The following is an 11,227-nucleotide window of genomic DNA, read 5'->3' on the forward strand; positions in this document are numbered from 1 at the left end:
ACCCAAAGCTGACCTGTGCCAGCCAGTTACGCAGGTTACGTGCTCCCTGCCAACCTTACTTACTCCATCGTCCACCCAGAGCAGTGAACAACACAACACGGCTGCAGCTGCTACGGGTCATGCAACCCGGACCAACTAGCCCGGCGAAGAAGACTGGACCTGCTCTTGCTTAGAATCCTCCACTTCGCAAATTTATTACCCGTACAATTTCCACGATCCCACGATCATCGCCGCCTTCTCTGCAGCCTCGCTTTGGCACCTTCCCTGCCCACCTCAAGGTACCTTACGTACCTTCACACTTAGCGAGTTAGACTTTATCACAGACCTGGATCCCTTACGACCGATCCGTCTTGCTACGATTTGCTCTTCCCAGCGTGCACCTGTCTGCCCGCCTGAGGGAGGCGGAGCGACAAACGACAAGGCAGAGCCAAGTTGTCTGCTACTGATTTTTCAGGATACGAAACATTTACCTGATCTAAAGATCTACTCGTCAACCAATTTACCGAGGAAGAACACCTCCCCCCTACCTACCTACCCAAGGGGTACCGGCAGTAAACTTAATTTGAAGAACGCAACTGCACCCCCTCAAGGCAAGCCCAGCAAGCTACCAACATGGTGAGTTTGTCCTGCCGCTCCGTCAAGGTCATCACTCAGCATCGTGCAAAGCAGCACACGCACGTATTTGCACGTTCGCATGCGCTGGAGCTCGCCGATAACCTCAGCAGGCGGTACTCGGCAAACTTCTCCATGCTCGTTATCCCGGAACACGACCGGCGCCAGACATGGCATTGCTCGATCACCTGTGGAAGACGCTCATACTGCTTGTCACTGCTATAATCACGATCGTCCGTTCAACACTCGCTAACCGAGGTCGCCGTAACGCGCAAAAGCAGGATCCCGATTCTCCCAATGCCATGATGGTGGACCCTGTCGACAATGCTACACATGTCGTCGATGTCAACGGCCCCCTTGAGAGGGACTCTGTGACTGAGATCACGCCTGATACACTCGCCGATGATGCTGAGCCGACGTCACCAATGCCTTTAGCCAACGATTGTATGTTACCTCACCTGCGCCGAGCCGGACACCGAAACACTCTTTGCATATGCACATAAGATGAGCTAACTAAAGATCGTGGGGCGAGTAGTTGAGGCTATCAAGGAGCTTGTTATGACGCCGTTGCAGGAAGAGCCTAAAGTCTTGGAGGATGCGTACAACACATGGACAGTTGAGAATTGGAGAAGTTTGTCCAAAAAGGAACACGGCCCGATATTTCATGCAGGAGGGTTTCCATGGTGCGCGCAACCCCTCATCCAGGACGAGTCTTGGGATTGACGGAAGCTCGGTGCTGACAAGGCAGTTTACAGGCGCATTCTACTCTTCCCCCATGGTAACAATACGTCAAACGTCGCGATATACCTTGAGCATGGTTTTGAGCCAGACAAGATTCCAGAGGACTGGAGCTGTTGCGTTCAGTTTGCGCTTGTTCTTTGGAACCCCAACGATCCGTCTATTTATGCGCATCACACGGCACACCATCGGTTTACCAAGGACGAGGGTGACTGGGGCTTCACAAGATTTCAAGAGCTTAGTAAACTCTTCAATGTTCCCTACGATGATGCTACCCGGCCGCTGATTGAAGACGAGACGGCCAACATCACCGCATATGTGCGGATCCTGGAGGACGAGACTGGTGTCATGTGGCACAGTTTCGCCAACTACGACTCCAAGAAAGAGACGGGCTATGTCGGCCTCAAGAATCAGGGTGCCACATGCTACCTCAACTCGCTGTTGCAGTCCCTCTACTTCACCAATGCTTTCCGCAAGGCCATCTATCAGATACCTACAGAGCAAGAAGAAAGCATAAATAACAGTGCTTACACCCTCCAGCGCTTATTCTACCAACTGCAGACCTCATCAAACGCCGTGGGCACAGCAGAGCTTACCAAATCATTCGGATGGGAGACGCGGCACATATTTGAGCAACAGGACGTGCAAGAGCTCTCCAGGAAGCTCATGGAGCGCATGGAGGAGAAAATGAAAGGGACTGGCGCCGAGAATCTTCTACCAGAGCTCTTCAGTGGCAAGATCAAAACTTACATTTCTTGCATACACGTTAAATACGAATCGAGCCGGATCGAGGATTTCTGGGATGTGCAGCTGAATGTAAGCAAGATGGGCAATCTGCTTAACAGCTTCCAGGATTACGTCTCTGTCGAGAAGATGGAGGGCGAGAACAAGTATTTTGCCGGTGACGAGTACAAACTGCAGGAGGCAAACAAGGGCGTTATTTTCATGAGTTTCCCCGACGTCCTGCATCTGCAGCTCAAGCGTTTCGAGTATGACTTTACCAAGGATGCCATGGCAAAAGTTAATGATCGCTACGAGTTTCCCGAAGTGTTTGACGCTGCACCTTACCTCTCGGAAGATGCCGACAAGTCGGAGCCTTGGATTTACCAGCTACACGGTGTGCTTGTGCATAGTGGTGACCTCAATGCAGGTCATTACTACGCATTCCTGAAGCCAGAAAAGGACGGATGGTTCTACAAATATGACGATGATAAGGTCACCAAGGCGACCAAGAGGGAGGTACTTGAGGACAATTTTGGAGGACCCTTCCAGTACAGCAACGGCATCCGCCCGCAAGGACAGAAGAAAGTCGCGATGAGGCCTAACAGTGCATACATGTTGGTGTACTTCCGTCAATCTCGGCTTGACAAGATTTTGACGCCAGTCACGCACGAGGACATCCCACGTCATATTGGTAGGTTGATTTACGCTTCGAAAGACTGGTTTCAAACGTGTTTTCGCTAACAGATCGCTAATCTTACAGAAATCGGATACCTCGAGGAGGCATCTGCCAGGGAGGCGAAGAGAAAGGAGCGTGAAGAGCAGCACCTCTACCGCTGGATCAAAGCCGTCACCCCGTCCTCATTTCAAGCACATAGCGGGTTTGATCTGACGAATTTTGATGCGGTCTCATCACAGGCGACAGACCCTTCACCGGGTGCGCCCAAACTATACAAGGTACTTCGGACGGCAACCATGGAACAAGTCACCGAGATCATCGCCAAAGATCTTGGGCAGGATCCCGCGAGAGTCAGGCTGTGGTTAATGGTCGGCCGCCAAAACAAGACAGTTCGTCCTGACCAGCCTATCATGGACTTAAGGCCGACCTTGGACGAGACTTATTCAAGATTAGCGACCCAGAGAGAAGATTCCTTGCGCCTGTGGGTTGAGTTTGCTGAAGAGATGGGTGAAAATGGAGAGGCCGCATGGCCAACATACCAAGGCCCCTCGCCCACTGGTGTTATCTTTAAGAATGACTTGATTCTTCTTTTCATCAAGTGCTTTGACGCAGAAGCACAAACTCTTACTGGCCTTGGTCATGTGTACATCAGCAGGGAAAAGAAGGTTGACGACCTGTTTCCCCACATCCTTAAGAAGATGGGTCTGGAGAAGCTTCCTAGTGACGAAAAGATGCTCCTTTGGGAAGTAAGTATCACCAGTTATGGATGAGAAAAGCTTGGTTCGCGCGCTAACATGTCAACAGGAAATCAAACCCGGAATGATCGAGAGCCTTAAGGGCAAGCAATCGCTCAAAGCCGCCGAGCTGCAAGACGGAGACATCGTGTGTGTCCAGCGCAAGAAGGACACTGGTTCACAAAACTTTCTTGAAAAGAGGTTAAGTGGTGACACTCGTGCAGCTGACGAAACGTATGCGCAATTCTTGAATAGCCTTTACTTCAACTCGAGACTGTGCTGACACAATTTTCCGGGGTTAGGTCAAGAAAGACGGAGAACTTTGAGGATGCAAAGGAGTACTACGAATTCCTGGTCAACAGGAAAACGGTCAAATTCAACGCACACCCCACAAAGTGTGACCCGAACGAGTATCCACCATTCGAGATGGTCCTGAACTCGAAGATGACGTACGATCAACTTGCAGAGAAATTAGGCGAACGTCTTGGAGTTCCAGAGACGCACTTGCGGTTCTGGACTCTTCACGGGACAACAGGACTGCCCCGAACAGCTGTTAAACGTGGACCGCAACAGACTCTGAATACTATCCTCAACCCTGCTGGGTTTAGTCAGCTTAACTCAGCGCAGCGCAATGATGCCCTTTATTTTGAGATTTTGGACATGAGCCTTGCTGAGCTTGACACAAAGAAGAATGTCAAGATCACATGGCTCAGCGAAGGGATTGTCAAAGAGGTAGGTGATCTGTCAATACTCTGGGAAACAAAACCTTTTCAGACCGCTCAGACTAATGACGGCATTCCGCCAGGAACACTATGATTTGCTTGTAACCAAGAGCGGCGTCGTTGAGGATATTATTGAGGCGCTCATCAAGAAGGCCAAACTCAAGTCCGAAGAAGAAGGCGGCGAGATCCGTTTATATGAGGTTAATGGCCACAAGTTTACGAGAGAACTTCCGCGAGAGTATCCAGTCATAAGCCTCAACGACTACCTAACGCTGGTTGCGGAGCGGGTACCGGAGGAGGAACTGGACGCCAAGGATCAGGGCCAGTTTGTTTATGCTTTCCATTTCCAGAACGAGCCTAACAGGATGCACGGCATGCCTTTCAAGTTCCTGCTCAAAGCTGTCAGTACTTTTGAATCCCTACAGTCGATTGCCAACAGAAGTCTTGACTAACGCCAACAATCACTAAAACAGGGAGAGCCGTTCTCGGAGACCAAGAATAGGCTTGAGAAAAGGACTGCTATCCGTGGCAAGAACTTTGAAAAAATTAAGTTTGCCATTGTGCGGCGATCGTCATACTCAAGACCTCAATACATAAATGATGGTGAGTAGTGGTTCGCGTTGCATTTCTCTTAGTTTGCACCAAGTTACTAATCCTGAATACCTTGCAGACGACGTGTTGTGGGATATTGTTCAGCCAGACGATGAGTACCTGGGTCTCGACCATGCAGACAGGTCCCGGTCTTTGCGAAACGGCGTTGGCGACCTCTTTTTGAGGTAAACCGCCATTGGAAGCTTCATGGTAAACATGTTCACTCGATTTCCCTACCATCGGAGCTCGTATCCGATTTCATCAGCAATGACACATACCACAAATATCACGGATTAAGAATCTCGTGGCTTTTTTTCTCTTCCTTTTTTTTCTCTCTGCGAACACATGGACTTCTCGCCCTCATTGTCACCAAAGCTTTCCATTATGATTCGTGTCTTCCGCTCATTGGATTCTTTGGCTCCGAGATGCTACGAAGTACATGAATTACACATATTGGAGTCGATGCGGCCATGGATGATGGGCAAAGACAGCGACCAGCAAATCTTGAGGATTCTTTGTCTTTTTTTTCTTTGGAGCATGACATTTGGTACGAGAGGTGTTAAGAATTCTGTTGTTTGACTATCGAAAAGGAGCACACGTTTGCACGTTCTTTTCTGTTTGCGTTCTTGGCCTCTGCCATATTTTAGTTCAATGTATGCGGCATGCTGTAGTTGCGTCGTCTCTTATTTTACGTATCCTGAAGCGGAGTAGCGAATACAGAATGACGAATGGCGGTGTTGATAATAAGCATATGCATGATTCATGGAGAATATATACCTAGTTATGAGATGGGATTAGCTTGGAAACGTACAGATGAGTCTAAGTCTAGTCTGGTGTATATGATTGCATTTGCATAATTGTTGACTACATAAAAAAGTGCAATATATATAGCAATGCGTCAAATACCCATATAAATGCTTAACCCCAAGTTCGGTGCAGACGGTAATAGTGACTTAAGGTACCAAGCTGAATCCTAAATTATACTTGCGGAAAGGAGCTTTGGCATGTCGAGTTTCGAAAGTGGGCCCCGAGAACGCGTCAGGCCGGGCCGAAGAGGCCAGGGTCTCGCGATCAGAGAGCTCTGCTGCTTGACCAGGCGGCGAGTCGAGGCAGAAATTATTTTGCCGGGTACTGAGTTGGATTGGCGCAAAGTTGCGGGACGCCGACTCTCGACTCGCTAAGGCATCACTTTGCAGCTATTACATATTAAACATCAAAAAGGCTCACCTTTGTGCCGCCCATTACCTTTATTGGCATTATAACAGCATTTGGGAAAGAGCTTAAACACCAACATCCATAATGAACTTCCCAGGCTCTTCAGGCCTCCCGGGCCAAGGACCGGCGCCGGACCCGAACGAGGAGCAGATGAAGAAGGTTTGTGCATAGTCGCTGTCTTCTGTCGCGAGCTACAAGCCGAACTAACTGGTGCCCGTTGACTTCTTGCAGTTGAAATCTCTTGGTGAATCATGTGCAGCAAAAACGGTCATGTCTGGTGTCGCCGGTCTAGGTCTCGGTGCCGTCTTTGGACTTTTTATGGCTTCGGTACGCAGTCTCACCATCCAACCCTCCCTGAATCTCGGTTCGACCTACCTGGCAGGGAAGAACGAACGACTTGACTTTTGGAAACTAACCACTCCGGGTGATTACGCAACAAAACAGATGGCCTATGACACGCCCTTCCACCACCCGACGCCTGATGCCGCCAAGGCCCCGGCCCCAAAACCCCCCTATGCCGCCGGCACGGGCATCGTGCTGCCGCGTGGCAACTATGGCCCGCCTACGGCCACGACGACGCCTCCACCCATGTCATCGCTACCGATGCGCACACAGATCGCGGCCGGATTCCGCGACATGGGCGCGCGGTCCGTCAGCACGGGAAAGAACTTTGGCAAGGTCGGCGCCATGTTCTCGGGCATCGAGTGCGGTATCGAGGGCCTGCGCGCCAAGAACGATGCCGGCAACGGCGTCGCCGCCGGTTGCGTCACGGGCGCCATCCTTGCCAGGAACGGCGGGCCGCAGGCTGCCGCCATCGGTTGCGCCGGTTTCGCGGCTTTTAGTGCAGCTATCGAGATGTGGTTGAGGAGTCCCAAGGACGAGTGAAGGGATATTCTCTCTTTTTCTTTTGGGCCGGTTGAAAGGGGGAATGCTCCGGCGGACTCCTTGGAGACTCTGGACTGACGACGTAGACGAGGGGGAAGAGGTTCCACATCATGGCTTAGGGCCGTGTTCTTGCATCGCATCGGCGTTTCTTGTTTTGATCCGGGGGTTTTGAAAATGATCTTGAGGGAGGGACCTGCACTCCTTGCTTGGGATGATAGATTTAGAGGCTGTGTTTCTATTTGGGCATATACATCTCCACTTTGGCCTCGGAAAGCTCCGAGGGCATTTGTACAAAGTAATGTACTATTATAATATAGAAATTTCTCAAGGGCAGGATAGGCATAAAGAGGATGAAAATTATTGGTCATTAGCGAGGACATATTCCGCTGCTTGGTCTAATCTAGCAGTCCAACTCCTAAAAACAAACCGACATAAAAATCGAAACAAACAATCCTTTGCCCCCATGCTAGTCTCGCTCTTACATCCAAAGCCGTGACCCATAAAAAGAAATGCAATACACCTCCGTTTTCAAAGAACCTGGGCGCAAATTACTGAAGCTTTACAGGATGTTATCCCAGAAGCTAGTCCCTCTTTCCTTGCGCGGCTCTGGTGGCGCGAGCACCACAGTATCCCAAGTCTCCACTCCATCAATGAAAAGGCGGTACGTCAAGGTGCTCTGCTCCCCTCCAGCCAGGTTCTCCAGTGTGATGGCCCCAAATTTAGAATTTCCTTTGTTGATGTATCTAGTAGACGTATGAGCAATTAGTAGGTGAAATTCATAGCGAAGTCAGGTGCAGATGTTGCAAACTTACTTGATCTCGACATCCTCATCGTCAGTTTGTCGATAGGTTGGAATGGGCGAGTAGAACTGGCTAAGCGGGCTCACAGAAAATTCGTGGACCGCTGAGCTTTCGGGCCACTTGGAACCAGCCGGTGGAGGGAACTTGGTAGCGGCGAACTCGTGCCTGTCGCCGGACAGGACAACGACGCCCAGGCCTCGCGTGCCAACGTCCCACATGGCCTCAAGAATCTTTTGCCTCTCGGCGAGGAACCCACCCCAGGTGTCTTGGGTGTTGACACGCCAGTTCTTGGTGAGCGGGACCGACGATGCTACAACTTTCCACTTGACCCCCTTAGGCTCAGGGCGCTGTAGCCAGTCCAAGAAATCCTCAAGCTGCTCTTTCCCAAGCATTGTCTTCTCAGGACTATCATACGGCTTGACCAGGTTGCTGGAGCGATACGTGCGCGTGTCGAGCATGAAGAAGCTCGCCGGTCCCTGCGAAAACTCAAAGTACGTCGCACCTGCCCTTGCTGCCTGAAGACCAGCCCGACGGGCCGGCGGCGGGTTTACAGCTGTCTGATAGTGATGCCAAGGATCAACGGCGGCCTCGTATACTCCTGTTTTGTTGGCGTGCCAGTCATTCGCAATTTCGTGGTCGTCAAGGACGTGGATCCAGCTGAGATTCTGCCCTACACCGGGCCAATCGGGTGATGCGTAGACCTGACGGTACTCCTGCCTGTACACATCGACATGGGTGCCCCAGCGTTTGGGTACGTCAATGTATATGAAGTCGCCGAGGAATAGCATGAACTGAGCCCCAAGAGTTGGAAGGACCTTGGCCAGGTGCCTCATGCCGGGAATTGCGAGTGCGTGGTCCAAGGGGTTGTATGGCAGGCGCTGGACTATGCACGAGGTGGAAAGAAAAGTAAACTTTCCGTTGAAGAGGTCAGGAGATTGGCCTGGCTTTGGCGCAGAGGTGAACTCGCCAGAGTGGTTGTTGGAAGTCTGCCACACGTAAGTGCGCTGCTTCGAGTGTCGCAATGGCGCGGTCAGGACTGCCGTGTAATCGGTCTCATTCAAAGTCCAGCGGACACCTCCCACGCTCTGCCAGGTCGGTACCTCGAACGGTGGCTCAGGGTCCTTGAGGCGGATCTGGAGGGTGACGGGCATCTTTGTCTGATCGGGCTCGCGGATGAGAAACTTGGCCTCCGTGTCTGAGACGTGACCAACTCGGACAAAAGAAAGGCCTTCGGTCGGGTAAAGATGCTCCCGGAACAACCGGTCCGCGACCATGCCCACCAACAAGATGTTTATGACGAAGGTGAGATAAGAGGCGAGGGGAGAGCGAGGATTTGGCCTCCCGCCAAGAAGGGTCCGCCATAGATTGTATGGTTTCTTCTCGATCACCTCATGAACTTCAACCTCTTCCGAGACGATTTTGACCTTGCCATTTTCTTGCGTGATGACTGGAGGAGACGTGATAGTCGTGTCTCTGACAATCACATCATCGGCGATGTCTTTTTTATATCCCGAAATGAAGCTGGGGACATAGATGGCGAACAATCCAAAAACTACGGCTGGGATGAGGGGCAGAAGACCCCATCTGAGAAAGAAGTATGACAGAAACCTCAGGGCCACCGAACTGACAGCTGCAGTCCTGGTGTGAAAACTCGCCATCGCGACGGCGAGGTTGAATGTGCCTGATTTAGTGGTCGTAGAAAGAAATCGGGTGAGGGATGGACGAACTGTGAGGGTTGTGGGAGAGAGTGGTGTGAGTGCACATACACACAACCAAGCAATCGGGCCTGACGCAATACTTGACCTCTCAATCAAGGGATTGTGAAGACGGTAAGAAAAGGAAATTGTAGATCACAAATGTAGGACTAAACATGCCATACGTTCCAGAGCGTACGGTAGTATGACTAGACTAGGTACCTAGGTGTATTGGTGCCATGCAACCAAAGCTTTAAGCAAAGAGCCAGAATCCTGTGGAATCCGGTCTGATCAGTCTGGAGCTGTGACCGAGGGAATGATGATATCACTCTAGCAGGCATTCACTATGACGGGCGGTTCCTTCACGTGCCAAGAAAAGTACGTACCTCTTTAGCGTTCCCGGGATCAAACAGGATCCACCATTTGAGCTCGATAGATCCCTGCCGATTATATAAGCTATCGACAAGGGAGGGGGTTGCTGATGTTCCCACAGTGTGTAGAGTGTGGAGGCTTGGCGTGCAGGGGAAGCTGCGACAACTGGCCAGAAGTTGAGTACCTACAGAGGTTTTGCTTTGAACAAGATTACCGCGACGTCCCACGCCATTGCGGGTTTGCGACGATAAAACGAGGCCACGATATACAAACCCCCGACCCATACAATGCAGCTGTTTTTATTCACATACGGGCTTTTTGCCTGGTTTGCTGCGCAAGCTGCCGCAACGGCCCTGACATATAAACTACACGCGAGCGAGAAGGCGTGCTTCTTCACGACTGGCAAGACCAAGGGCGAGAAGATTGCCTTTTACTTTGCGGTATGAGAAGCATAGGAATCAATACCATGCCGCGTTGAATGGGCAATCAGACTGATGAGGAACGAACAGGTTCAATCTGGTGGAAATTTCGATGTCGATTACGAGGTTGTTGGGCCCACAGGCAATGTCATTCTTGATGGTGAGGCGGAGCGCCAGGGTGACTTTGTCTTTACTGTCATCGATATTGGAGAGCACAGGTTCTGCTTTAGCAACACCATGAGCTCATACGACGACAAGGTGGTTGACTTTGAGATTGCGGTGAGTTGCCCCAGTCCGGCCACCATCGGCCCTGGATGACTTGGGGATACGGACCGAAGTACTGACGGCATGATTGCGCGCAACCCAGGTTGAGAACGAAGCCCGCGTCGGCCTCCCGTCGAAGAAGGGAACTTCACCAGAACAGACAACGACGCTCGAGGAATCTGCCTTCAAGATCTCAGGCCAGCTGTCGTCCATCACTAGGCACCAAAAGTACTTCCGTACACGGGAGAACCGCAACTTTGCCACTGTTAGGAGCACGGAGAAGCGCATCATAAACTTCAGTCTGATCCAATGCGGCCTGATAGTGTTGATGGGTGCGCTGCAGGTGTTTATCGTTAGGTTCTTCTTCCAGGTATGCGGGCGCCTTTTTTTCCAATTGACCACCGTGTCTCATGTTGCTTTAATCATGTTCAAGACAGGATACTAACTCGAGATTTTCTGAAACTAAAGGGCGCGAGGAAAGGATACGTATGATCTGTCTTCCATATACTGGTGGTAACTTTTGCTTGGGGCCGTCTGTCTAGGAGTAGAGCAAACAACTGTTGCAAACGGGCAGGTCTCGAAATCATCAAAAATCTGTGTCGTCTGCTTCAATGAATGTTGCAAAAAGCATGCGCTGTGGTAAATTCTAGAAGCCTTTGGGAGAGTGAAGCAAGCGGGTTTCACTATAGGCATTTTGGTACTCTCAATCTATTCAAACAAGACCCATGAAGCCTTGCATGTGTTTGCCGTGCATAATTCAATTCTTCACATGGCTGTGCTGT

At 50.9% G+C, this 11,227-nt stretch overlaps 4 protein-coding genes across 4 annotated transcripts; 3 read left to right on the forward strand and 1 right to left on the reverse strand.

Moving 5' to 3' along the window:
• Positions 1-782: 782 nt before the first annotated feature.
• Positions 783-4,985, forward strand: PpBr36_02379 (uncharacterized protein; the record flags this gene model as incomplete). The annotated part of the gene is made up of 9 exons (XM_029889561.1): positions 783-1,056; positions 1,148-1,295; positions 1,368-2,764; positions 2,834-3,495; positions 3,554-3,717; positions 3,786-4,215; positions 4,289-4,606; positions 4,679-4,808; positions 4,876-4,985. The coding sequence occupies 9 exons, from the start codon at positions 783-785 to the stop codon at positions 4,983-4,985; spliced, it is 3,633 nt and encodes a 1,210-aa protein (XP_029753985.1).
• A 1,110-nt stretch (positions 4,986-6,095) lies between these two features.
• On the forward strand, positions 6,096-6,896 carry PpBr36_02380 (uncharacterized protein; the record flags this gene model as incomplete). The annotated part of the gene is made up of 2 exons (XM_029889562.1): positions 6,096-6,170; positions 6,243-6,896. The coding sequence occupies 2 exons, from the start codon at positions 6,096-6,098 to the stop codon at positions 6,894-6,896; spliced, it is 729 nt and encodes a 242-aa protein (XP_029753420.1).
• A 559-nt stretch (positions 6,897-7,455) lies between these two features.
• PpBr36_02381 (uncharacterized protein) lies at positions 7,456-9,631 on the reverse strand (the record flags this gene model as incomplete). The annotated part of the gene is made up of 3 exons (XM_029889563.1): positions 7,456-7,639; positions 7,709-9,422; positions 9,613-9,631. 3 exons carry the CDS (start codon positions 9,629-9,631, stop codon positions 7,456-7,458), a joined length of 1,917 nt encoding a protein of 638 aa, XP_029753419.1.
• A 418-nt stretch (positions 9,632-10,049) lies between these two features.
• PpBr36_02382 (uncharacterized protein) lies at positions 10,050-10,937 on the forward strand (the record flags this gene model as incomplete). Its single annotated transcript, XM_029889564.1, has 4 exons — positions 10,050-10,202; positions 10,272-10,460; positions 10,549-10,815; positions 10,914-10,937. The coding sequence occupies 4 exons, from the start codon at positions 10,050-10,052 to the stop codon at positions 10,935-10,937; spliced, it is 633 nt and encodes a 210-aa protein (XP_029753418.1).
• Positions 10,938-11,227: the final 290 nt, after the last annotated feature.

This window comes from Pyricularia pennisetigena, chromosome 3 (assembly GCF_004337985.1).
Source record: "Pyricularia pennisetigena strain Br36 chromosome 3, whole genome shotgun sequence".
NCBI classification, from domain to species: domain Eukaryota; kingdom Fungi; phylum Ascomycota; class Sordariomycetes; order Magnaporthales; family Pyriculariaceae; genus Pyricularia; species Pyricularia pennisetigena.